Here is a 25,285-nt window from a genome sequence, read left to right as displayed (position 1 = left end):
TCTTTCCTGCAGAGCAGAAAAATGACAACACCCCATCTCTTTGCTTATCTTACTTTTTACAGCAGCTATGGTCCAGATTCCAGCGTGCTGTAAACTGTTGATTAAAATGGGCACAGTTGCTAGATAAAAGTAAATGAACTTGATGCTCCTGATTACTACCATTGTGCTGAAGTATTCTGAAATGATTCTGACATTCTGACATATAGGATCCAATATTTATAATATATACCCAAAAATCCAATATTCTGATATATCATCTGATATTTACCCAGTGTGCGTAGCACAGGTATTTCTCTCGATTTCTGACAGGTTTACAAAATGACTTGCATTTTTTTAAGCAATATAACTGAAAATAAGTGACTGAGATCATAAGTTCATCAGGAACATATTCACTGAGGTCAGGTCAGATTTAACAAGCCAATTTTCCCATAGACTTCCATAAGCCTGGAAGTGTTTGCAACCAAGGCTATTGCCATCTGTTGGCTTTTTAATTATCAGATATATGCTAATTAGTGCTTGTAGAGACTAATAAAATACTAGAATTTCACTCAACAAAACTGAAGAACAAACGTCTTGGGTAAGTTGTATCACACATAAAGACACATTATTAGTCAGATTATTCCATTAAAATGCTTCAAAATGGGCCAACACCACAAACACAGTGGAGATGAGCTCAGTGACTCAGTAGGGAGGTCAGGCAGTTGGCAGTTCTCAATCAACTGCAAATTTCTCTAAATCCATGACCTAACAGAATTGAGGGTTTGTTTGTTTGTTTGTTTTGTAAATTAAGCATGTCATACTTTATGGCTTTATGGGGAAAAAATGTTTACAAAATGAACACTGAATAAGACTTAAACTAGTGACTGAGGCCATAAACTTATCAGGAATAGGTTTACTGCGTTCATAAAGCAGGTGAACTAAAGCAAGGTGGCCCCTTGCTGCCATAACAAACAATACTGGTTTAATGCTGTTCCACACTGGCTTCCATTTTCAGATTTGGAAACTATGTATAACTTTTCTATACAGCATATGATCCACAGCATATTTATGCCAGGACAGAAACCTGACAACACATTTTTTATTCTACATATGTTCAAACAGTACCTGAAACACAATTCACAATGTATAACATGTGTTAGAAAATACATATTAATAATCAGTAAAGATAACTGTGGATAAAAATGCATTCAAATGTTTAATTTAAAATAGACAGTCATGTAAAAAAAAAAGAAAAAGACATTTTTCACAGGGCTCTAATGCAGTTCTGTGAAGGACTAAGTATCCTTACGGCTTCCATGGTAAGTAGCAGCTAGGTGCTCCTAATCTGATGCAATTGATTAATTGATCATCACTAAGTGTGAGCATCTCTTCCAAGAAGATTTAGCATTTTCCCGGTCGGAGCTTTCAAGTGTTAACACAGCGCCACGTTCTTCCCAAGAGTGGGCACCTCAGTAAATTCGACCCAAGGTCAGACCGTGCAACGCTCAGAGAAATATAAAACAAACCCAACAGCTACAACTTAGACTCTACAGACCTCAGTTAACATGTTAAATGTAACAACTGTAAAAAGAACATGTATGGTTTCTTTGGAAGGATTGCCCCGGCGTGCCATGGTCTCTTAAAAGAACATGGCAGCACATCTTATATTTGCAAAATTGCACGTAAACACACCACAAGTCTTCAGGACCTTACTCAACCAAAGTAGAGATGTTTGGTCATAATGTGCGGTGCCACATTTGAAGAAAACCAAACATGGCTAATGGCAAATGCCTTATACCAACTGCCACGCATGGTGGTGGAGGGGTGATGATTTGGGCTTGTTTCAGAGCCACAGGATCCGGGCACCTCTCCTGTCACTGAGTCAACCGTGAGCGCCTTTGAATACCAATGGATTCTAGAATGCAGTGTTATAAACTGCACCTATTAATAAAGACAAAGATAAATGAATCTACTGAGGTAATGATGTTGGAGTAATGCATGCGTGACTTAAAGCAGGATGCTGCCCATGTTTCTGTCTTAAATACCTATGCAGCATGACTGAGGTAAGCTAAAATCGCTTCCGTAAACTGCACTTTGCATCTGCTTTGCTCTGCATTTCTATATCCGCCAAGTAAATGAGCAATGTCCGGACATCCGCCATCGTTTGTAGGAGATTATTTTATAATTGTTGGCTGCTGTTGCATGATGGGTGATTTTAAAGTCCAACTGTTATCTCTCATGCACAGAGAAGAGGTCAGAGTCAACAATAAAGTCTCTGCAGGTTGTCGGCAAACCTTCAGATTGATGTGGTGCAAGAAGGGAGAAAAAGAAGATGTTTCATGTGAGGAGCTTAGCGCTCATTCTGCTGTGGGCTCTGCAGTGGGGTAAGAAAACCTTCAATTAGATTTTAATTATGTGCAGCAATAATGGTGCTAACTATTCCAAACTGAACTTGTGCAGCCCTGCTACACATAGATTGAAATAATGTCTTGACAAGTCAGTTGATTTTGGATTTTTTAATCAAGCCACAGTCAGTAAAAAACTAAAAAATTAGTATTTGATAAAGAAGCCACAAGCAGTTGAAAGATTTTCTCTTTCATCTCAGTCTCAGATGCACAACTGTTGTTGCTATGGAGGTTTTTGCTATCTTTGGGAATTTAGGCAACCTGGCATTTGTTTTCCATCTGATAATTAAAGATCCACAGACAGAACAGACATGTTGAGACAGAACATATAATTAACCTTAATATTTAATATCACAAATATAAAGGATAAAGAAATGCTCAATGGGGTTTTGAGTATTTCACAACTCTAAGAGTCCAGAGAAGACTTCAATATTTCAGGTAATTTTTGATGTCAGGTAATAACTCCTTACTAAAAATGTGAGCTTTCATGTGTGATTTATTTTCTAACAAAATGATGATGTGATGTCTTCTGGGATATTCAGACTCAAAAATCAAATGTCTGGTGTCCTGTCTATTTTCTAGCTATTAGGTTACTGAATCATAAAGTCTTGAGTCTTAGTCAGAGACGTTTGGTTGGACAGATGCCTTCAGTGGATGGTGTCACCCTGATTACCTCTCTGCGGTCTTTGAGCCTGTTGGCATTAGATGGGTTGTAAACCTTTGAGTCATGAGTCATGAGAGAGTTTGGGCCTGAGTCACACACCCAGAAGCAAAGATGGAAAATATTTGAGTATTTTCAATCTTTGGCTGGAAGATATTTGCATATTTACATCAGCTCTGACAGGTTAAGGCTTCTACTAATAACCTGTTGTCTTTTAATAGGAAAGGCTACAGTTATTTTTTGCAGTCCATAGTGATCATTGGTCTGATTTTTGACCATCTCATACACCCTTGATCAGCAAGTGTAATTTCACAGGACAAAAGAAAAAAAAAAGAATTTTGTGTTTCATATTCTTATCCAGCTGCTGGCTCTTCAGCTCAGTCGTGTCAAGCTCCTGGGGGGAAATGTAACTTTGTGCAAGACTGTCCAGACTGGAGTGATGAGCAAGGCTGTGGTAAGTTTTAAAAATGTAATTTAGTCCCATCTATAATCGGATTTTTATTTTATTTTTTTGCCATTTCTTGTCAGATTTGTCTCAAAAACTGGAAAATGCTTCAGTGCTGAGTATGCTGAATATTGTATTTATTGTATTTAGGACAGTGCATGATATTGAACATAAATGTAAAAAAAATTACATGAATGTAAACATACCAGATTATAGCCAAGGGCTAATTTCCATCTGTTGTCCTTAAGCATAAAATGTGATTATATGATTAGCATCACCCATAGATTTGACTTGACTATATCAATGTGATCATGTTACATGATCATTATGGTCTCATTAAGCTTCTGTGTTTTATTGACATTCTGAAAGGGGAATTTTAACTAATTTTGAGATGCTGGTCACTTATGTTCAAATAAAACAATCATCATATTTAAGATAAAAATTAAAAGACCCTGATTTTGCATCTGTGGCATCTGCTTGCTACGGGAAAACTTAGCGGTTTCTAAGGTTTGGTCACAATTTCTAGATTTTATACCTACACAGCAGGAAAATTTTACTCCAAATTATGGTAGGGTAAATAGTTTTCTTAGTGGAAGACCTCTCCTGTAATACACAGTATTATAACAACTGAATGCTCTGTCACCCCTGTGAAAGGCTACAATGGAAAGGGGTTTGTGTGTGACTTTGAGGATGAAGGAATGTGTGGATGGGCTGACACGTCGCCCAGTGCACAATACAAATGGGAGAGACATCAGAGAGGGGAAACAGTGCCTGACAGTGGACCGTCCACCGATTACACCACCGGCACAGCCATAGGTATTGTACAGTCTTTTTTATTGTCATGTTTATAGTCAAAGCTGTATTATTGCAAGTATTTTAGAGAGTCATCCTGCATTAAACTGGAATGGTAATATCTTAAAATGTTCTAATCAATATGTCTTTTTACAAAGGTTGGTTCATGGGAATCAGTGCAGTGAATGAAGACTTGCTCCACACTGCAGTTTTAATCTCTCCAGAGATTAATCAGTCTTCAACAACGTGTCGCCTTCGCCTCAGATACTTCCTGTGGGACTCGGGTAATGATGGCAAATAACTGCATGTCATATATTTAGATAACCAGGTTTTTTCCTCTCCGTCTCTCTCTGTTAGTCCTGTTTTTGGTCATAACAAGCCCTACCTTTAAAAATGTACAATGTTTCTTTAACAATCTTTAAAGATAAAATGTATTTCCCCTGCAGCTGTCGTGCTAATGAATACTTTAATGTTTACTTTTTACTGTAGGTAACACCGGTCTGGGATCTACGCCCTTGTGGGCATCTGTCCTCTACCCAGGTGGTGAAGAGGCTGTTGTTTGGCGTCCTGAGGCCTCCAGTGTTCGTGCCTGGAGGGAAGCTCTCATCTTTCTGGGCCGGATTCCCTCAACTTTTCAAATCCGTCTTCACTCGCTGCGGTCAGTGGGACAAAGAGGAGATGTGGCCATAGACCAGCTGGAGTTTCTAGACTGTGCTCTTCCCTGTAAGCCCCTCAAAAGATCCCATTTGTCCCTGCCTTTTTTCAAGTCCTTGCAGAGTGTTTTACAATCAATTAATTCCAGTAAACTGATTCATAAGTGATAGTTTTTTATTTTCTCTTGATCATCAGCACCAGTCCCCGGGGGAAACTGTTCAGCAGGGATGGTGAAGTGTAACAACGAGGCCTGTGTGGAGGAGCGCCATCTCTGTGATGGCAGCGATGACTGTGGTGATGGATCTGATGAGCTCAACTGCAGTGAGAAATCTAATTTCACCTGAATCCCATAATAAATATGTAGGAATATTTTAGTCACAATACAAAGTAATAAAATTGGTGGGGAAAACAGACTTATTGTTCACAAAAGTTCAATCAAATTAAAAAAATGTCTGCAAATGTCACTGGAAGTACGTTCAGACACAGCTATAGTCCCAGTCGATGCGCCGGTGTGTACAAGCGTATTTTACATGGTGGTGTAGCACCACCATGTATTTTGATCAGTGTGCTAAAACCACTTTTGTAGTCCTAACCATCAGCTGACCTAACCAAAAATGTCATCATCATATCATCAGTGAATGACACGCGGCTCTTTGCTCTTGAATAGGACACCTGTGCACAGGGTCCTTTGTCCCATTTAGCAGAAGTGACATAGAGTAATAGGCCTGTGCAATTAATACAAATTAAAACGTAATTACAATTATAATTTCAAGCATGTGTGAAAATATTGCTAAGATGCATTTGTTTTTTCTATGGCACTTCTTTGTTTATTGTTATCAAGCTAAAACTCCAAACTCAGTCTCCAACAGTGTGTGGCAGGTTTAGTTCAGATTGGAAGACAGACTGACTTTTGTCAACAGGAATAATAAAACGTGGTTAAAATAATAAAACTGACAAGGAACAACAAATCCAAATCCATTGTCAGTACGATTTAAAATAATCATGAGTGCCTTGGGTTGCAAAAAGAAGATGTGTTATTATATAAGGCAGTGGAAAAGCGGTTCTTGTGTATTTTGCTCAGTTGCCTCAGAATAAACATTCCTGTAGAAGCGACTCATATCAATATCATCTTTTAGCTTTTGTAAGAAATGCTGAAATCAGAATGAATCATCTTACATTAAATATCTTTGTCAAAAGGAGCTTTTTATTGGTAAGGACCAAACTGTCTTCATGTTAATATTTTAAGCAAAATTACTCCAACAAAGTGCTGCGGCTGGAATGGCTGCCATGTTTCCCAGTAACAAAAAACCTGATTTTGTACTCAGTACTTTGTAAAACAGAGTTTGCTTGAAGGAGGTTGCTTGTGATCGAGAGGCAACACAGGTATTGGGCAAAGATCGGTATGTATTTTTAAATAATATTTATAAACCAGGTTTAAGGCTTTAAAAAAGTTGCCACGATGACCATGTCCATCTTTTATGGACAGTACACTTCATGATGATGACTATTTGTTCCGTCTTTGTTTGTTGCGTCCCCAGCTCAATATGAGTCCTGTGACTTTGAGGAAGGCCTGTGCATTTGGGACCTAAGGTCACTTTCATCATTGAAATGGGTAAGGACAAATCAGACACAGATCACCAACACAGATCCTCTGAAAGGACCAGGCAGAGATCATTCTAGTAACTCAGCATCAGGTATGATATTCAGACAAATCAGAAGACCCTTTTGTATTTTTGATACTGAAGCTATCCTATTACTCCTTACTGCTAGTATTTGAAATGCTTTTGTATTAGAAATAAAAGGCAGATTTAAAAAAATACTATGTCATTGTTTTTATTTCAGGTCATTTTCTCTATGTTACGGTCCCTGATGAGGGTCTCAAAAGGGACTGGGCCTCCTTCCAAAGTCACTCTCTTGAACCCACCAACAGTTCACATCCTTGTAAGGTGAGTCCAAAACTGATGCCTTCGTTCTTCAGCGGCTTTTACTTTTACTGTTTCACAGTAGTCTGAAACATTCAAATGCTTTGAAAAGGTAAAAATGTGGAAAATGTTATTCACAAATTGAATTAACAGTCACATAAGGGTTATTGTTTTTTTTAAAGTATACTTTCTTATTTAAAAAAAAAGGGGGGGGGGGGGGAGGGCAGGGATAGCTCAGTAGGTAGAGTCGTGGCCCCATGATCGGAAGGTCGGTGGTTTGAATCCACTGAACGCCTACCCTGAGGTACCCCTGAGCAAGGTACCGTCCCTACACACTGCTCCTCGGGCACCCAATGGCTGCCCACTGCTTCACTGAGTGAATGGGTTAAATGCAGAGAGTAATTTCCCCATGGGGATCAATAAAGTACACTTTCTTTCTTTCTTAAATTCCTGGAGAGAAAAGCATTTTTTCATCCCTCATCTTTAAATTAACATTGTTAACAATAATTTGAATTCAATTCCTAATTTCACGAGTTTACTGCACCTGCCTGTTGTAGATGGTGATGTACACTCACCAGTTTGGGCCGAGGTCGGGGGGTTTGACGGTGTTGGTTGCAGATAAATATATCTACCCAGTGTGGGAAAGAGGTGGCTCTCTAGGTGATCTCTGGGTAAAGGCAGAGGTGGAGATTGTCACCAACGTCACTTTCCAGGTAAGTGCCTCTCACAGGTGAATTAATAACCGTAATAGGGAAGCTGGGCTTCACCCATTCCAACTCTAAAATAGGGATATTGATGGGTTACGACTACAAATCTTAAAAAAAACAAACCCTGAATAGCAAAGAAGTTATTACATAAGGTAAAGATCAGTAAAATTAGGTTTTTGTAAGTAGGTAAAGTTTACAGAATCAGTTAAGTCTGGCCACAGAAATTCATGTAGCTCGGAGGTGCGATGATTTGATAAGAGATGATTCATCCAAGCCACTACAGTAATCTATGTAATGTTTACTGCTAATACTGAGATTGGTGTTTTGGTGAGCCAATTAAGGATAGCTGGGAGTCATCGTTTAATCAAACACTTTTCCACACAGAAAACTTTAAATTCTTAATACATGAACATTATGAAATAGTTCAGAGGGAAGTTGATGTTGTGAAGGCAACAGTGGTTAAATTTTAACTTTAAGCTTAAATAATTAAAATATGAGGGAAAATATTTTTACCTTTTCACATATACTTTAATTTACTTTAACGGAAATAATGGTGATTATTCAGTTCAGTTCAATTCCATGTAATATACCAAAAGCCGCTTTATATCATAATGTAAAGACCCTGCAATACTGGGTCTCCATGTACCTATGTAATTAATGCACACAAATCCATATATATATATTTTTTTTTTCATTATTGTTCTACTAATATATATAAGAAATATATCATAATATAATATATTTAAAAAATAACATTTAAATGTAAACATTTAAAATGAATATAACATCGCCTAAAAAGCAAACAACAACATTTTATAGATCGCATTAAACCAAAGCTTCTCAGCTCTAGCGTACAGCTTCTACATGCGCATAAATAATCGAAAATCAAAAGTTTCTGACTTTAAAATAAAAAACATTTGAGATCTGAATGTAATACTCAATAGAAAGAAAAGAACAGTTTACATGCGACAAATGAAGAATAAAAGACAAGAAAACATCTCTTTTAATTTGAGTTTACGTGACTACTAAATGTAATTTAGTATTTTTGTACTCACAAAATTCAAAAATCCAGCAGCTTGGAAATAAGCGATTTAGTTGTTGTTGGGCTTTGTTTTTTTGTTTTTTTTACCTCTTTTATAGTGTAACTGATGAGAATTTTAGTTGAAATATAAAATAGCTAATCTGCTCTTTTGAATTATTTTCTCCCTATAGATCCTGATTATGGCAGCAATCAGAAACTTTGCATATGGAGGTATCGCGATTGACAGCATTGTTTTGTCTCCCGAATGCCGCTTATCAAGCAGTAAGCTTCTTAATTGTCTTAACTTTGAGAAAAAACATCTGCAGGGAATAAGTATAAACATCTTGTGTCGTTGAATGACTCTTGCTCATCTATGGAAGTATTATCTCTTCCATAGATAATACTTCTGTTGAAACATTCCCTGGTCCCCCTAAAAATCCATGTGCTGAACCGGATAAGTTGTGTGATTTTCATATTGACTGTGAAGGAGCAGAGGATGAAGCTAAATGTGGTGAGTGTATTCATCCTGCTTATTCGGTTTGACTTTTTTAAAATGGTCTGCAAAGTTTTAAATTATTATAAGACTTTTGATTTTATGAAATGAAGTGATGCTGATTCCAGCAGGGTGTTCCTAAACTTAACCCAACTCTATTAATAATAGCTATTTTATTTCAAGAAGAAGGTTAATATACTTAAAAGAGTCTGCTGGTAAATAATTAACTTGTATTTTACACAATTTCATTGCTAATTTTCAAAAATAAATTAAGTAGGTTGTGTTTATTGCTTTGGTTGCTCCTAAACTTTACAAGTAATGTCTCATGCATGGAACATGTAATATACAAGGTTATTGCTGATTATGGTTGCATTTTTAATCACTGCTGTTAACTGCTGTTTCTTCAAAAACCTCTTCTGCAGGTGATTTCTCTTACTCTCAGGGCAGCTCTGGGTGGACTGACACCAGTCTTGGGGGTCAAGGTTGGGTACTATATCAAAATTCCACAGCCCAGGGTACAGACAGCTCTTTCTGGTATTCATTTATTTATTTGTTTAGTGCTAATTTCATAGTACAATTTATTCCCATGGGTCTATTTTCATCTGTCAGAGGAGTTTCTGTATGTAGCCAAAGCTCCAGGCCAGCAGCTGACTGAAGCCCAAACACGGACCCCCCTCCTAGGCCCCACTGGTCCCAATTGTAGCATGAGCTTTGATTATGCACTAACTGGGAAACCCAGTTATATTGGTAAGTTGTTGCCCTGCAAATCTTTTTATTCTTTCCAGAACACAAACTTGGTATGCTGTAAATAACCCCGGTTGCATCTTTCTGCTGCAGGTGATCTGTCCGTCAGAGTGATCGACAGCTCAATGGGCACGGGGCCTAAATTGTGGGAGTTTAATGGGAAGACTGGACCAGAGGCAGAGAATTGGCAACACGCTGACATACTCATTGGATTCAGGAAAAATCGATTCCAGGTCAGCTTAACTTTAGTCTTGCTGTTCAGGTATTTATCATTTTGCTCAACTAAAGAGATACAACTCCTCTTCTCATTGGCTGACTCTCATAAACAGAAAATTTGAATAGTAGCTGGGTGGGGCTTCTGTGCCACTTTGATGATATCAGCTTTCAGTGAGGTCATCATACAAAGCCCGAGATTAAACATGACCTCATTATTTAAAATATTTACCTTGTTTAACATGAGTGCCCATCGCTCTAACAGTACACATGACATGAGCTATATTATTATATTTTTAACTTCAGTCTGAAAACTATAGTCAAAAGAAAAGAGAGTTTTGGGAGGTTTAAGCAACACACTCTATAGGAAATCTGCCAATGGCACATTCAGAGGAAGTATAAGCTGAACCATCTGCTCATGGATTTGAGATCAGCTGATCTGACACAATTGATGTTGAGTTTCACTTTGTGGCTTGACTAAGCTAATGCTATGCTATTTGTTTTTCTGTAACACAAAATCAAACAATGAAACAGTTAAAATATTATTTAACTCATTAGACCGCTTTGTTTTATCTTCACCAGCTTGCTTTTGAAGCTCACGCTAAGAAACTTTGTCAGTGCTCCAAGATTAAAGTGAAAAATGTCCAATTTAGTGACTGTCATGTTGACTATTATCCATGGTCTCCAACAGGTAACTTTAATATCTACTTATAATTTACATAATTTATGATGCTCAGTTTAAAGTTTTTCCAGTAAATTGTCTAGCACTTGCTTAAACCAACCAGTTTTGTGTGTGTTTGCCCAGGATTGTCATGTAACTTTGAAGAAGGACTGTGTGGATGGTATCAGGACAGCAGCGACAACTTTGACTGGACAATGCTCAGTGGGATGGACCATACTATCAGTGTTGGTAAGCTCATTTCAAATAAATTAATCTAGCATTTTATACAGGCTTTTAATCAAGGGAGCATCTCAGATGTACATACTTTTAAATCCTTTCCACAGACTCACTCTCTCTATTAGAAAACCCTCAGTGTGGTTTGGTGGAGGTGTAATGCTCTTAACTGCTGTCAGTAATGATTGGTCCTTGTTAATTGATTTTTTCAGCTGACATTTAGGATGTTATTCTTGTCACAAAGCTGAGAGATGTTTCTTTGCTATAAACTCCTTTCAGTCCCTGTCGATAAATGATGGAAAGCACAGTAAAAGTACTTTGTAATAATTTAATGTAATTTCTTTTGAATAGTTGCCATAAATATAATACAAGTTTGAAAGTGAAGATACTAATTTTGCTAAGCATTATGTCATTGGTATTATACTGTGTCAGTGTCTGATGCCGACCTGTCTGTCTGTTGATGTTCAGGCAGAAGCCTTGTCGTGGACATGAGGAGTCCATACCTGCACGGTTTGTTTGGACGCTTAATTTCCTTTCCACAGTCACCGGGTCCTAAAGATTACTGCCTTTACTTCTTCTACAAAGTCTATGGGCCAAATGCAGGTGATGATAATTTGACTAAAAGAATTTAATATGTAAATTTAGAATGAAAGATTGTTTCTTCAGTAAAAAAAGAAAAACAAACCTTTAACTAGAAATCTCTGATAATTTTCTTCCAGGTACTCTGAATGTGAAGCTAATAGATAACAAAGGTTTTGAGATGGTCCTGTGGACCCACAGTGGAGCTCGTGGAAATGTTTGGCATGAAGCACAATGCCCAGTACCGCACCAGATCTCAAAATTTCATGTATGTAATGACTGCACACAGCACCAGTGAAATTACTAAAACAAGGAAATCCATCCTTTTTTCTTCAGCACTTATCCAACTGAGGGTCATGGGTACTGTAGCCTATCCCAGCTGACACAAAGTGAAACTGATTTTAAACAAATGGTTTAAGTTTTTGGAGAAACTTTGCCCACTTGTGGTAAAACAAAACATCATTGCAGCTGTAAGGGAGTAGATGCCCTTCACAGGTAGACCTATCCTGCCTGCCGCTGGTTTAAAATGCAGCACTGACGCTTTTTGCTTTTATGAAGAATAAAGACCACATCTCCCTTTAACTCATCACTGAGTACAAGTGAAGTGCAGAAATTATTTTGGTCAATTTTTTAACAGCTGAACCTCTCTTCACCTCCAAAGATCTTAAATATGTATAACGACCCACAATTTTTCTTTATCATTTTTACCATGATGCCATGCCCACTTATGCCAGCTTTCTGTCTTATGTTTGTATTTTTTGTTGCTTGTGCATGTTTTTATTAATTTACTTCTGTCTGCTTATTTATGCTTATGTTTCATCTGAAACATAGATATCAAGTTTCTGTCAATGACATTGTCCAGTATTTGTTGTTTTAAAATCCCCTGTACACATTAATTAACTTGGCTTTTTAATAGGAATAGTTAATAACATCTTCCTTCTCTTCCAATTCATCAACAGCTGATGTTTGAAGCCGTTCGCTCTGGCTATGATGGACTCATTGCCATTGACGATGTGGCATTCTTGGAGGGTCCCTGTACCAACCCAAGGATGTGTTCCTTTGAAGGCCAACAGTGTGGGTACACCAGCTCTAGTAAAGATCAGTGGCTCCACCGTAGCGGATACACATCCACATCAAATGGGCCCAAATTTGATCACACCCTGGAGACTGAACAGGGTGAGAAACACCCCTGCTGTTTAACATTAGAATATACATGCAGGAGACTGAGAAATTGAGAATTGTGTTCATGCGCTGTATGGTCTCTATCCAGGTTTCTACATGGTTGTTAACACTGGAGCAAGCATCCTTCCCTCAGGTAGCACTGCAGTCCTCACCTCATCTGTTCGCCAAGGAACTACCCGTACTGAGTGTCTAAATTTCTGGTATCACATGGGAGGAGTGAATCCAGGTGGGCCAGCTTCACAGAGGAAAACACAGACACACACATAAAGTTAAACTAATGGAGTGTGTCCCATAGGTTCTCTTACAGTGTATATGAAGCCAGTGAAGGGAGAGCGGGTCAAGATATTTACAAACAACCTGAATCAAGGAGATGTGTGGCGTCATGGCTATGGCAACATTTCGAGCTCCCTTGAGGACTGGCAGGTAAGTGTGAAGGCAGATACAGACTTTTTAAGCCACTTTTAATGTGATTAATTTATCCTTCACATAAAATAAACTACTCATTTAATAAACTCATTTATCTAAAAATATGAACATGTGTGAATTCAATTTTCAGCAGTCTGCCTGAGTCACTCACACTCTCCGCTCTCTCTATACTGTGCAAAAATTTCGAGCCATCTCACTGTCATCCCATCAGCAAAGAACCAATTTTAGTTTGCATTTCTAGACACATCATTTGTTCCACTTTCTTTAGCTGAATAACACATAACACACATAACACAGTTTGAAAGGCATAAAACAGTCATTTTACACCAACAAAGTGATTCCCATAATGCCATTAGCTGAAAACTTTGGCATGGTGTGCACTATGCACTTAAAAAATCTGAGGAAACCAGATAAGTATCTACAGCAGGTGTATCTGTGAGCTATGAACTTAATTAATAGGGGAAAAAAAATCATTATCTGATTGGCAACAGCTTCATTTTTCAGCATGCTAATGATCCCAGACACACTGTCAATGCAGTAAAAGCATATCTGTGTCATGACGCTGTGTGTGGCAGGCAGGTTAGGACCCAAATGTAGGACTGAACTTAACAGCTTTATTTCTGGAAAATACAAATAACTAAATCTAAGTAACTTAACTGACCGGTTCTCCTAGAAACATACACTGCAGGCACTGAACAAACGGGGCAAACAGCAAGAGGGAGATCATCACAAGGAGCACAAAAAGACACAGACAATATATATACATGAAGGAATCAGGGCAGAGAGGAAACACCTGGGGAACACGGCTGGATTATAATCTAACTGGCAAGACAGGGGAACAAACACTGAGACGTGACTGACTAAACAGAGAGAGAGCAAGAGACACATTGAAAATATATAACTACAGAATTATGACTATACATGGGGCATGGAACAGAGGGGAGGCTTGACAACAGAAATGTAAAGACTAGATAAGAAAACTAAGGTGACCTAAGAATACAAATGTTAAACAGAAGGCTAACAACTATAATAACCAAAACAAGGAACAGAATCTTAACCTCAGAATATTAAATAAACCAAAATCAAAAGTCCAAACACAGAAACGATGGGTCACAGACCCGTGACAATGACAATCTGGATAGAAAAACACACAGTGGAACACTATCAATCATGGTTCAACCTCCCTAAATCCAGGACCTCAGCATTTCTGAAGCAATGTGGGATCATTTTGACAGAGAATTTGGAGAAAAACGAAGGCAGATCCAAGATAGTCAAGAAATAACTTTTAATTTCCTTCAAGATGCCTGGAGAACTATCCCTGAAAACTACTTAAAGAGATTACTGAGGGTCTGTGTGGAAGAATAAAGGTGGTCATATCAAATAATGGCTTTCAATTAGAATTCTACAAATTGTGTTTTTGTGTTGTACAGTGAATCTTCATGCAACTACTTCAGGTTTTCATAGCAAAAAACAAAGAAATGAGTGGTGCCTCAAGACTTTTGCACAGTAGCTTTTGATCTAAGGACTTTGTGCCCGCTGTTCAAAGCTTATTTTGTGGTAATTTTCTTCTGCAGTTGGAATTTGAGGTTGTCGGAGCTGGAGGGAAAGACACTTGCATTGCAATCGATGACATCTTTCTTTCACATTATCCCTGTGAAAATCAAGGTTTGTACTGACATGCCTCATCAAGATTGAAATCACTACAGATTTTAAGAATGCAGTAAAAGCAGCACGCAGCTCTATGTATCTAGATACTTTTCCTCATGGGCTTTAACCAAGGATCCCGCTAAGACTTTAAGACTACAGTAAAAATGACTTAAAAATATTACATTCTTTAGACATATTTTTGTTTGTCTTCCATTTTGTGCTGCATATTTAAAATTGTGGCTTCAGTGTGTCTGTACTACTCTGTGGTTACACTATGCTGAGTTAGAACAGGTTTTTTTTAAGTCTGAGGCTGGATGATGCTCTTAAAGGCTAGAGAAGTCTTTTACTCACCACTGGCCACAGGCCAAAGAAAATAATGCACTTAGTGTTGCACTCCTGCGGTGAGTGAAACCACAATTGCCTACAGTACCACCTAGAGAAGGTGTAAGCCAATTTGCACTGGTGTATTTTTATGTCTTTAACCCACTAAAATAAAGGCCTTATATTAGTTTTCAAAAACTACTCCGAGTACATGACTACCTCCTCTATAATATTTTATCCTACTCAATATTGCACAATTATAGCGTAATATTTATTTTGTTAGATTCCCCAGGTTCCAAGTGTAGTATGGAGAGAGGCATGTGCAGCTGGAGCAACACTCAGAACATGACCATAGACAAACTGGACTGGGAGCTGACGAGTGCAGAGATGGAACGTCACTACCCAATCCCACTTGACGACCACACTTTGGGCACAGAAAAAGGTAAAACCAGAGAGAAACAAACAACTAGACAGCTGGCGGATGCTGCAAAGTCACACTTCTTATCTTCTTTTTCAAAACACCCTTCTTTTCTTTTCTGCAAGGTCACTTCCTGTTCTTTCCAAGCAGCAATCGGACAGAAGTGAGTCAAAACGCTCTACTGCTGAGCCCTCACCTGCCCCCTACTAAGGGCACCTGCCTGAAGTTCTGGGTCTATAAAAGCCAGTCATGTAAGAAAGAAAAAACATATTCAATTTATGTCAGTTTTGAATGCATTTACCTGTAAATATTTTTAACCTTTTTTATGAATGACTTCAGCGGACTGCCAGCTAAAAGTATGGAGACTCTCCGAAGGTCGTTTCAACCCGCTGGCTGAGACCGAACTTGTTGGACTGTGGAAACGTTTTGACATCGACATCACATCTACTGAGAAATACCAGGTCAGGCTCATTTTTATAATGGCTGAATACACTTAGTGACTTGCTGTTGTATGTAAGCATGTACGACCTACTGCAATCTCTGCTGTCATCTTACTTTTCCTGTAAACAGATTGTTTTTGAAGGCGTCAAAGGTACAGCAGGTGTGGTAGCTCTGGATGACATCGAATACACCATCGGGATCAACTGTGCTAACAAAGTCACAGATCCAATAAAACGTATGAGCAGAACTCCCAGATTTCTATTCAAACTATTGCAGACTGTATTAGAGGTTTTTAATGTTTCTGCACAATGTGCATGCTCAGATTCAGTGCTGAGAAATTTAAAAAGCAGCAGTCACTGCTAAGATGGTTTTTTTTAAATAAAATAAAATTTCCTAACTGACAAAGTGAATTTAGAACTAATATGCTTTTAATAATATTCAGTTTTTCAGCACTTTTTTTTAACCATTCAACCATTTGACTGAATTTCTAACTACAATGTAAAGTTTGGCTTCACTACATTAATGAGACAAATACTAAATGTTTCCCATCTGTGCTGCAGCCTCCCCAAACCGAAACAATGCAGGAGGGATCGCGGCGTCTGTGATTGTGGTCCTTCTGCTCATCGGCACGTTGGTCGGCCTGCTGGTTTTCTACCTGCGAACACGACAGACATCACCTTCCTCATTTGTTGCTGGTTTCACTAATGAGTCTTATGACACAGACCTCACAGTGAGTAAATCTGACATTCAGACCCTTAAGAACACTTGTCAGAAAGCAAAAGGACAAAAGCATTGCCCATATGATCAAAAATGCTGATTTTTACCTTAATGTGTCTTAATTAATCACTAATAATTAATTAGAGTTCACTTCAGCAGGACCATGTTACAGTTCCGCAGACCCAAAACCCAGATGGCAGCTGGTTTCAATAATGTCTCTGTGAGTATTTAATATGACATTTGCTGTTTGATTTCCAATCCCTATAAGAGGCAGCTTTATAGACTTTTCTGCCACCAGATGGTAGAAATAAACTCCAGAATACTTCATATAAACTAGCACTTAAACACCAGAGACAAAGTAACATGGTACCTGCTGAAGTCCTATCTGTCGCCACCTGTTAAATCTCTCATTCATACATTTTCTTACCAAAGTGCTGATTCACTGGGTTTTGGCTTCAGAGGCTGTACATGAACATAAAAAATTTTTTTATAGGCTTCTTTATTTCATGTTTGAATTTCATAAATGTGTTAATAAATCATGAAATTAATGGTCAAAATAACGGAAAATAGAAGTTATCTTTCATGTAGCAGTTTATCCAAAATTGACATTTTCACTTCACAACAGTCTGACCTTTTTATGTTTTTGCAGGTCTCTTGTAACACCAGAGAAATGGAGGTGGAATGAGACTCAAGGTACAAAGGTTCTGCCACCCAAAGGTGGTTTGTTGAAAAAAGGTGATATCACAGCAGGAGAACTACTTATGTCACCCATACATCACACACACAATATGCAAGCATAGCTCACACACTGACCAACCAAGCTAAGCCTAATTGGTGAAGATACCTCAGATCAGATGTGACTCTGGCTGTGGATGGAAAGAAGACAAAAGGAGGTCTAATGTGTTTTGGATGAAAATGAACTTTCTCTAAATCAAGACTGGGCACAGCCCATGAATGACAGAAATGGCTGTAAGTAGATCCTTTTAGGTGTCTCAGAAACCTCGAACAGTTATAAGTTAATTTTAAGTGCAAGCAGCAGAAAGATTTCAGTAGTTTAAGCCCCCTTTTTATCTTCTAAAATGGGCACTCCTATTTTAGATAAAATAATTTGCTAGTTGTGGGAATAAATACTCAGCATATGGAAAAGTAATATAACTTTGTCTGTTCATAAGTTTTTTTTCCCCAGCTTCAGCCTAGAGACTACATGTTTATAACAGAATAAATGGGCCACTGGAGTTTGAAACTATTAAAGTTTATCAGAACCCTTGAGTTGCAATATGTAAGTGGAGTCCAATTCATATTAGGGACATAAACTCTTAATTTGTTGTTCAAAAAGAAGGAAAGTTGTGGACAAAAGAGAAAAGACTGTAAACACGCAGGTTATAGCCTTGAGAAAGTTGCATTTAAGTGGACGCTGAGGTGCGCTAGGGTTTGTAAAGATTGTTAGAGTAATGCAATGTTTTAGATGTACTGAAGGGTTAATTTTACTCTGTTTTAAAACAAGCTGTGATTGAGCTCTGGTAATAAATAATGATGACTACTGCAAGACCAGTGTTTTTTTCTCTGATCCCAGATAGTACTTCTGGTGTATGCAGGAAGTAGGTCTAAAGATTTTTTCTGAAATCATATAAAAAAAAAACTATAATTTATTTAAAGATTTGAGTAGTGAATTACCTGTTAATTATAAATTAATCAATAAGCAGTAGAAAATATAAAAGAGTAAATCGGTCATCTGAATAGCTAGCCAAAAGTACGGCTAACTGACAACATTGTTAGCTTCTAAAAGTATAGGTAAATAGTTGTTGGCAGGTTGTATGTAGAAGCTAATGAAATAGCTTGCTAAACAACTGAAAAAGACTGTGAAACCTAGCTAAAATTATGAGTAAAACATATCTAAAACAAAAATGTCTACCTTGATATGTGCAGCTAAATATTAGCAGCTGAATTGTTAGCGAACAGAGTAACAGTTGAAATACAAGTTTTAATGAACACAATTTTTGATAACAGTATATTTATTACTTGAAATAGAAAGGTGAAAGTAGCTAGCAGTGAAGTTGTTAGCTAACAGTGTTGATTAATAGTGAAACTGCATGGATATACACTTTGTTTGGTACACCTGTTGAACTGCTTGTTGACACAAAAATCTTATCAGCCAGCCGCTGCACCAACTTGAGGCATTTAGGTATGGAGATGGCAACCTGCTGAAGTCCAGACCAAGCATCACAATCAGGAAGAAAGGTGATTTAAGTGACTTTGAGTGTTGCATGGTCATTGGTACGAGATGGGCCTCCTGCTGATCTGCTAGGATTTTCCCACACAAGCATCTCAGTGGTTTAGAGATAATGGTTATATACATATATATGTATATATATATATATATATATATATATATATATATATATATATATACACATATACATATACATATATACATATATATATATATATATATATATATATATATATATATATATATATATATATATATATATATATATATATATATACATGTGGGGCAAAAAAGTATTTAGTCAGCCACCGATTGTGCAAGTTCCCCCCACCTAAAATGATGACAGAGGTCAGTAATTTGCACCAGAGGTACACTTCAACTGTGAGAGACAGGATGTGAAAAAAAAAATCCATGAATCCACATGGTAGGATTTGTAAAGAATTTATTCATAAATCAGGGTGGAAAATAAGTATTTGGTTAATAACAAAAATACAACTCAATACTTTGTAACATAACCTTTGTTGGCAATAACAGAGGTCAAACGTTTACTATAGGTCTTTACCAGGTTTGCACACACAGTAGCTGGTATTTTGGCCCATTCCTCCATGCAGATCTTCTCGAGAGCAGTGATGTTTTGGGGCTGTCGCCGAGCAACACGGACTGTCAACTCCCGCCACAGATTTTCTATGGGGTTGAAGTCTGGAGACTGGCTAGGCCACTCCAGGACTTTCAAATGCTTCTTACGGAGCCACTCCTTTGTTGCCCGGGCGGTGTGTTTTGGATCATTGTCATGTTGGAAGACCCAGCCTCGTTTCATCTTCAAAGTTCTCACTGATGGAAGGAGGTTTTGGCTCAAAATCTCACGATACATGGCCCCATTCATTCTGTCCTTAACACGGATCAGTCGTCCTGTCCCCTTGGCAGAAAAACAGCCCCATAGCATGATGTTTCCACCCCCATGCTTCACAGTAGGTATGGTGTTCTTGGGATGCAACTCAGTATTCTTCTTCCTCCAAACATGACGAGTTGAGTTTATACCAAATAGTTCTACTTTGGTTTCATCTGACCACCTGACATTCTCCCAATCCTCTGCTGTATCATCCATGTGCTCTCTGGCAAACTTCAGACGGGCCTGGACATGCACTGGCTTCAGCAGCGGAACACGTCTGGCACTGCGGGATTTGATTCCCTGCCGTTGTAGTGTGTTACTGATGGTGACCTTTGTTACTTTGGTCCCAGCTCTCTGCAGGTCATTCACCAGGTCCCCCCGTGTGGTTCTGGGATCTTTGCTCACCGTTCTCATGATCATTTTGACCCCACGGGATGAGATCTTGCGTGGAGCCCCAGATCGAGGGAGATTATCAGTGGTCTTGCATGTCTTCCATTTTCTGATGATTGCTCCCACAGTTGATTTTTTCACACCAAGCTGCTTGCCTATTGTAGATTCACTCTTCCCAGTCTGGTGCAGGTCTACAATACTTTTCCTGGTGTCCTTCGAAAGCTCTTTGGTCTTGGCCATGGCAGAGTTTGGAGTCTGACTGTTTGAGGCTGTGGACAGGTGTCTTTTATACAGATGATGAGTTCAAACAGGTGCCATTCATACAGGTAACGAGTGGGGGACAGAAAAGCTTCTTACAGAAGACGTTACAGGTCTGTGAGAGCCAGAGATTTTCCTTGTTTGAGGTGACCAAATACTTATTTTCCACCCTGATTTACGAATAAATTCTTTACAAATCCTACCATGTGAATTCATGGATTTTTTTTTCACATTCTGTCTCTCACAGTTGAAGTGTACCTCTGGTGCAAATTACTGACCTCTGTCATCATTTTAAGTGGGGGAACTTGCACAATCGGTGGCTGACTAAATACTTTTTTGCCCCACTGTGTATGTATATATATATATATATATATATATATATATATATATATATATATATATATATATATATATATATATACGTATATACATATATATATACGTATATATATGTATATGTATATATATGTATATATATATATATATACATAGAGAGAGAGAAGGGAATTCTCTTGGTGAAATTCTGTTGTTAATGTCAAGGGTCAGAGGAAAATAACCATACTGCTTCAAGCTAATAGGAAGGCAACCAAGGTATGCAGTAAAGCATCTCTGAACACACAACACATCAAACCTTAGGGCAGATGGGCTACGGCGGCAGGAGATCACACCAGGTGGCACATCTGACAGCTAAAGACAGGAGACAGAGGCTACAGTTTACATGGGCTTACCAAAATTGAACAACAAAAGATTGGAAAAATGTTGCCTGAGTGATGAGTCTTGCTGTTTATTTGTTTATTTATAAGGAACCCCATTAGCTTCCACAACAGTGGTTGCTGGTCTTCCTGGGGCCCAAACCGTCAAATACTACCGAATAAAATGTTACACAATGAGTTGGATGCAAAATATCCACATAATTTGGCTCTTACATCCACAATAAGGTTTTACAATTCTGAAAATATAAGCATGTAAATATTAATATTAGTTTTTCAAAAAGTTACTTTTAACTCGAGGAGTTACTAAATTGTGGTTAGTTGAGAATCGTGTAGCATGATTATGTATTTCATCTGGATACTGCAACTGAGCATAAAAAAGTGCGGTGTGTTTACCAGTATTGCTTTCTTTAAAAATACAAGTAAGCCATAGTATAATTTAGCTTGTACAGAAAGCCAAGAAAGTTTATCGTGCATTTATCAATATTTGTATAATATGAACACCTTCAGCTGTCTGCTGAAATACTGGAATGGTAGGGTGAGAATTTGGTGTAAACATGTGAAAGCATGGATCCAACCTGCCTTGTATTAATGGTTCAGCATGATGTGGGAGATATATTCTTCCACACTTTGAGCAGTTTAGTATCAACTGAGTATTGTTTAAAAACCTGAGTATTCTTGTTGACCATGTCCATGCCTTAATGACCACAGTGTACTTGATGACTGCATTCACAGGACAACACACCACGTCACAAAATTAAAAATATCTTTTTTTTTTGAAGATGACAATGAGTTTACTGTATTCAAATGGTATCCAGAGACATCAGATCTCAATCTAATAAAGCAGTTGGAGAATGGGAGGTTTTGCATTATGTGCAGCCCAAAAATCTGCAACAACCGTTGATGCCATAATGTCAATATGGGCCCAAATCTCTCAGAAATGTTTTCATAACCTTGTTGAAACTATGCCATAAAGAACAAAGGCAAAAGGGAGTTCAACATGATACTCCCAAAGTGTACCTAATAAAGTGGCCAGGGAGTGTATAGCCCTTTTATGTGGGAGATTATGAAACTGTTTATGTGGTGTTTGAAATAAAAACCTATTTGCTGAAAATTATTGCAGAAATTACTCTGAGGTCAAGTTGCCAATTTTTATAATTTTTTTTAATCCTTTGTGTACACTGTAATTACCTGGTGGGTTCTTATAATGTGCTCACCACATAAAAACTTCTCACGGGGTAAATATTTTTTGTGCACAAGATACAGAATGTGGCACTTCAGAGACTCGTCATTCATTTAATTTCAAAGTAACAAATATTTTATGGTTTCTATATTCAGATTGCTTACTGTTGAAGTGAAAGCAAGCAAATTACACATACTTGTGTGGCTTAAATATTTATATAAGGTGAATAATATACTACTAACATATAAAAATAAAAAAAGACTTAATTGCTGCATGACCCGTGTGTCAAAGGATAAATAACAGCCTAAGCAATAATGTGTTCTTGGGTGCAGATGCTTCGTTCAGATGGGATGACGACAGCATGCCCTTAGCAACGGTCGCGTCTCTACGGCAACATCCTCCGAGGTCCCCTCTTTGCAGTTGTCACCGCGGCTTTCAGATGTTGCCCGTGAGACGCACAGAAACCACCGCTTCACTCGGATGTTCGGGGTGGTTCTGGAGGATGTTGTGCTATCATGGATGTAATCCGAGGGACCACTGCGGTAGCCGTTCGTGTCTTGCGATTTGAGTGCCTAAAGTGGGCACAGGGCAACTTGGGCACCAGCCCCCTTCTGGATCTTAGTCATCCATCTCTCAGTTGCCATCCTGCACAAGATCATACACCCGCAGCCTCGTGCGGTCCCCGCTTCTCGTTTACCCCGGCTTCATTCGCGCCAGCCGCGTGTCATACGGCGGCTGAATGGATCCCGCCGTGCTCATCTTCCTGCTGTACGTGATGATCGCGCACGACCTGGTCTGCGGCTGGATGCAGTACCGGAGACAGAGCGCCAAGCCTCGCAAACGAGCTGACCGACCTCTGCTGAGTTCCAGGTATGTGTGAGTGTGTTTAAGTGTATGAATGGCGGTAATCAATCAGTAGTGTTAACCACCTGCAGCCTCTGATAGTTTTTAGTAAATGGCTGTTGAGGGGCGGGGGGAGATCAGAGAAAAGAAAGGTTTTGCAGAACTTGTAAATGACTTACCAAACTAAAGCTATAATGTGTTAAATGTTCACACACACAGCAGCTGGTGAAACATTCACAACCACCAGTCTTGGTTGACTGTAATCTGTCGACCATATCTGTAACGAATGATGAAAAGTCATTTTGGGTCAGAAAGAACATTTCTGTCACCATTTCGAACCTGCAATAGATAGACAATCAATCACAATAAAAAAAAAAACACATACAAGATCATTAAAAACCCCTTTGTTTTTAATGATATTTTTAAATCTGTTACTTAAATCAATCACATGCTTGCACATGTGGGTCATATGATTATTGGGGTTTTCTTTGTTTCTTTTTAATATTAGAGCATTTATCTTTTAAAATTAAGTGCCTTCAAGCAACTGTTGTTGTATATATATAATTTAACTGAACAGAATTGAAGTGTTGTGCGGCATGTTGTAGATGCCCCACAACACCCGTTTTTCTTGGATTGTCTAAGTTTAATGAGGTTTCCATTCAAACTCTCTGTATTTCCTTTCAGTGCTCGTGTTTGTCAGGGAGCCTGGAGGGCAAGCATCCAATCGGTCAGGACAAATAGAGGAATGAGGGACCTGAGGAAGTGCGGCCGCATTGTGAGAAAGGCCTAAGAAAAGAGACAAGTTTGACATATAAGGACACTTATTGAAGAGTAGGGACTTCTGAGCGTGACCTGGCCCGCAAGCCTGATCTGGGGCTTCTCGCTTTTAATTTTACTGGGCATTTCAACCATGTCTTACCATTTGGAAGAGCAGCTGGCAGCGTCTTTCTGATGCAAGTCAAGAAGCAAAAGTCCCAACTGCTAAGAGATTTAAAGGTCAAACTTAAGGTATTGCCAGTATTAGTTTCCTCTATCATTCATTTGTACTTGAGCTATGCCTTTCAAGGTGCTTTGAATACCATTTTTGTTTGTTTGTTTGTTTTGGTTATAATATTTGTATTTTTATGTGTGTAAGATTAACTGTTTAAATGTGTATTTTTCCTAGTTTCCTGAAGCATGAATTGTCTCCTACAGTACTGTCAAATACCAAATCAAGGCTAAGAAGCTATGAGCTTTATACTAAAAGCTGCACAAAAGTAAACTTACCTTAGACAAAGTGATTTAGTGTAAAAGTGTAAATGTAACCTTGCAAAGAATCATTTAGTAATTAGATATAACTCAGAAAAGAAATGGATGTAACTGGTTGCATCATTTTCACAGATCCACGTGTTCTATGTTCTGTTACACATTAATTCGTCTATAGCCCCAAACTCTAACCCATATCATAAAAAGTGAATACAGCACCCATGTGCTGTAGCACCTAAGAAACAGGGAAAATATTGTCATTTTGTATTATAGGCTATTCCTTTAAATCTGGGGAACAACTTATTACCCTGGAAAGTCTCCATGTAAACAACAACTTTATTGGTTGTTGGAGGCAGTAAATCTAGTTCTTGCATATCCTGTGCAATAAGTGTTTCCAGTGAAGACAAGGTACTTTCATTTTAATTCAAACAAGACAAACCATTTCAGGTTTGTGTGCACTGTGTGTCAAATAAAATGAAATGTGTGTTACCTGAGAGGCATTCAAAGCTGCTGCTTGTTAAAGAGTATAAATGCACTATAGATGGCAAAGTGTTGAATAAACTGAGTGTTGATTTAAAGTCAAGATTTGACTTTCAAACTATAATGTCAGTTTGACTGTGGAGACAGGATAGATTTTATTTTATTCAAATCCTAAATGAGATATTTCAGCCTGAAAGCATTGGCTCCATTATTTCCTTTTGTTAATTTAATTATTAGGCAGCTATTTAGCATTAAGTTAGTGTCCTTTGTTGAAATTGATGTCATTATTTTGCGGCTACACCTTATTTATTAAGGACTTACTCATAATGTCACATTAAAAGCTAACTCCACACCTTTCTGAAAGTGGGCACATTTGAGCCTACTGTTACTGTTGC

At 38.2% G+C, this 25,285-nt stretch overlaps 1 protein-coding gene across 3 annotated transcripts; it reads left to right on the top strand.

Annotated features, from left to right (window-relative positions):
- Positions 1-11: 11 nt before the first annotated feature.
- mamdc4 (MAM domain containing 4) lies at positions 12-18,208 on the top strand. 3 transcript variants are annotated; one of them, XM_085413520.1, is made up of 29 exons: positions 12-2,363; positions 3,407-3,499; positions 4,145-4,306; positions 4,441-4,566; positions 4,772-5,005; positions 5,132-5,257; positions 6,475-6,630; positions 6,779-6,882; positions 7,416-7,571; positions 8,778-8,868; positions 8,984-9,097; positions 9,502-9,594; positions 9,689-9,826; positions 9,917-10,056; positions 10,619-10,727; positions 10,842-10,946; positions 11,400-11,534; positions 11,651-11,778; positions 12,470-12,686; positions 12,781-12,918; positions 12,988-13,115; positions 14,693-14,783; positions 15,370-15,528; positions 15,630-15,755; positions 15,844-15,965; positions 16,075-16,180; positions 16,506-16,675; positions 16,822-16,882; positions 17,312-18,208. In XM_085413520.1, exons 1-28 carry the CDS (start codon positions 2,312-2,314, stop codon positions 16,873-16,875), a joined length of 3,573 nt encoding a protein of 1,190 aa, XP_085269646.1. In that variant the 5' UTR covers positions 12-2,311; the 3' UTR covers positions 16,876-16,882; positions 17,312-18,208. The 3 variants fall into 3 exon arrangements, with proteins under 3 accessions (XP_085269646.1, XP_085269645.1, XP_085269647.1); XM_085413519.1 differs by having other exon boundaries at positions 16,819-16,882; XM_085413521.1 differs by lacking the exon at positions 16,822-16,882.
- The last annotated feature ends 7,077 nt before the right edge of the window (positions 18,209-25,285 follow it).

This window comes from Rhamphochromis longiceps, linkage group LG7 (genome assembly GCF_057381845.1).
Source record: "Rhamphochromis longiceps isolate RC_006_pf linkage group LG7, R_longiceps_female_GT1.1, whole genome shotgun sequence".
Taxonomy (NCBI): Eukaryota; Metazoa; Chordata; class Actinopteri; order Cichliformes; family Cichlidae; genus Rhamphochromis; species Rhamphochromis longiceps.
The sequence above is the reverse complement of the archived record's forward strand: the minus strand, read 5'-3'. Positions and strand labels throughout refer to the sequence as shown.

What these genes read in the sequence shown, in the direction of transcription:
- mamdc4 (XM_085413519.1), top strand. Translation starts at nt 2,312, where the DNA reads ATGTTTCATGTGAGGAGCTTAGCGCTCATTCTGCTGTGGGCTCTGCAG. An exon ending in CGAATGCCGCTTATCAAGCA is followed by an intron (nt 8,869 to 8,983) that starts GTAAGCTTCTTA and finishes TCTCTTCCATAG; the next exon opens with ATAATACTTCTGTTGAAACA. An exon ending in TTATCCCTGTGAAAATCAAG is followed by an intron (nt 14,784 to 15,369) that starts GTTTGTACTGAC and finishes TTATTTTGTTAG; the next exon opens with ATTCCCCAGGTTCCAAGTGT.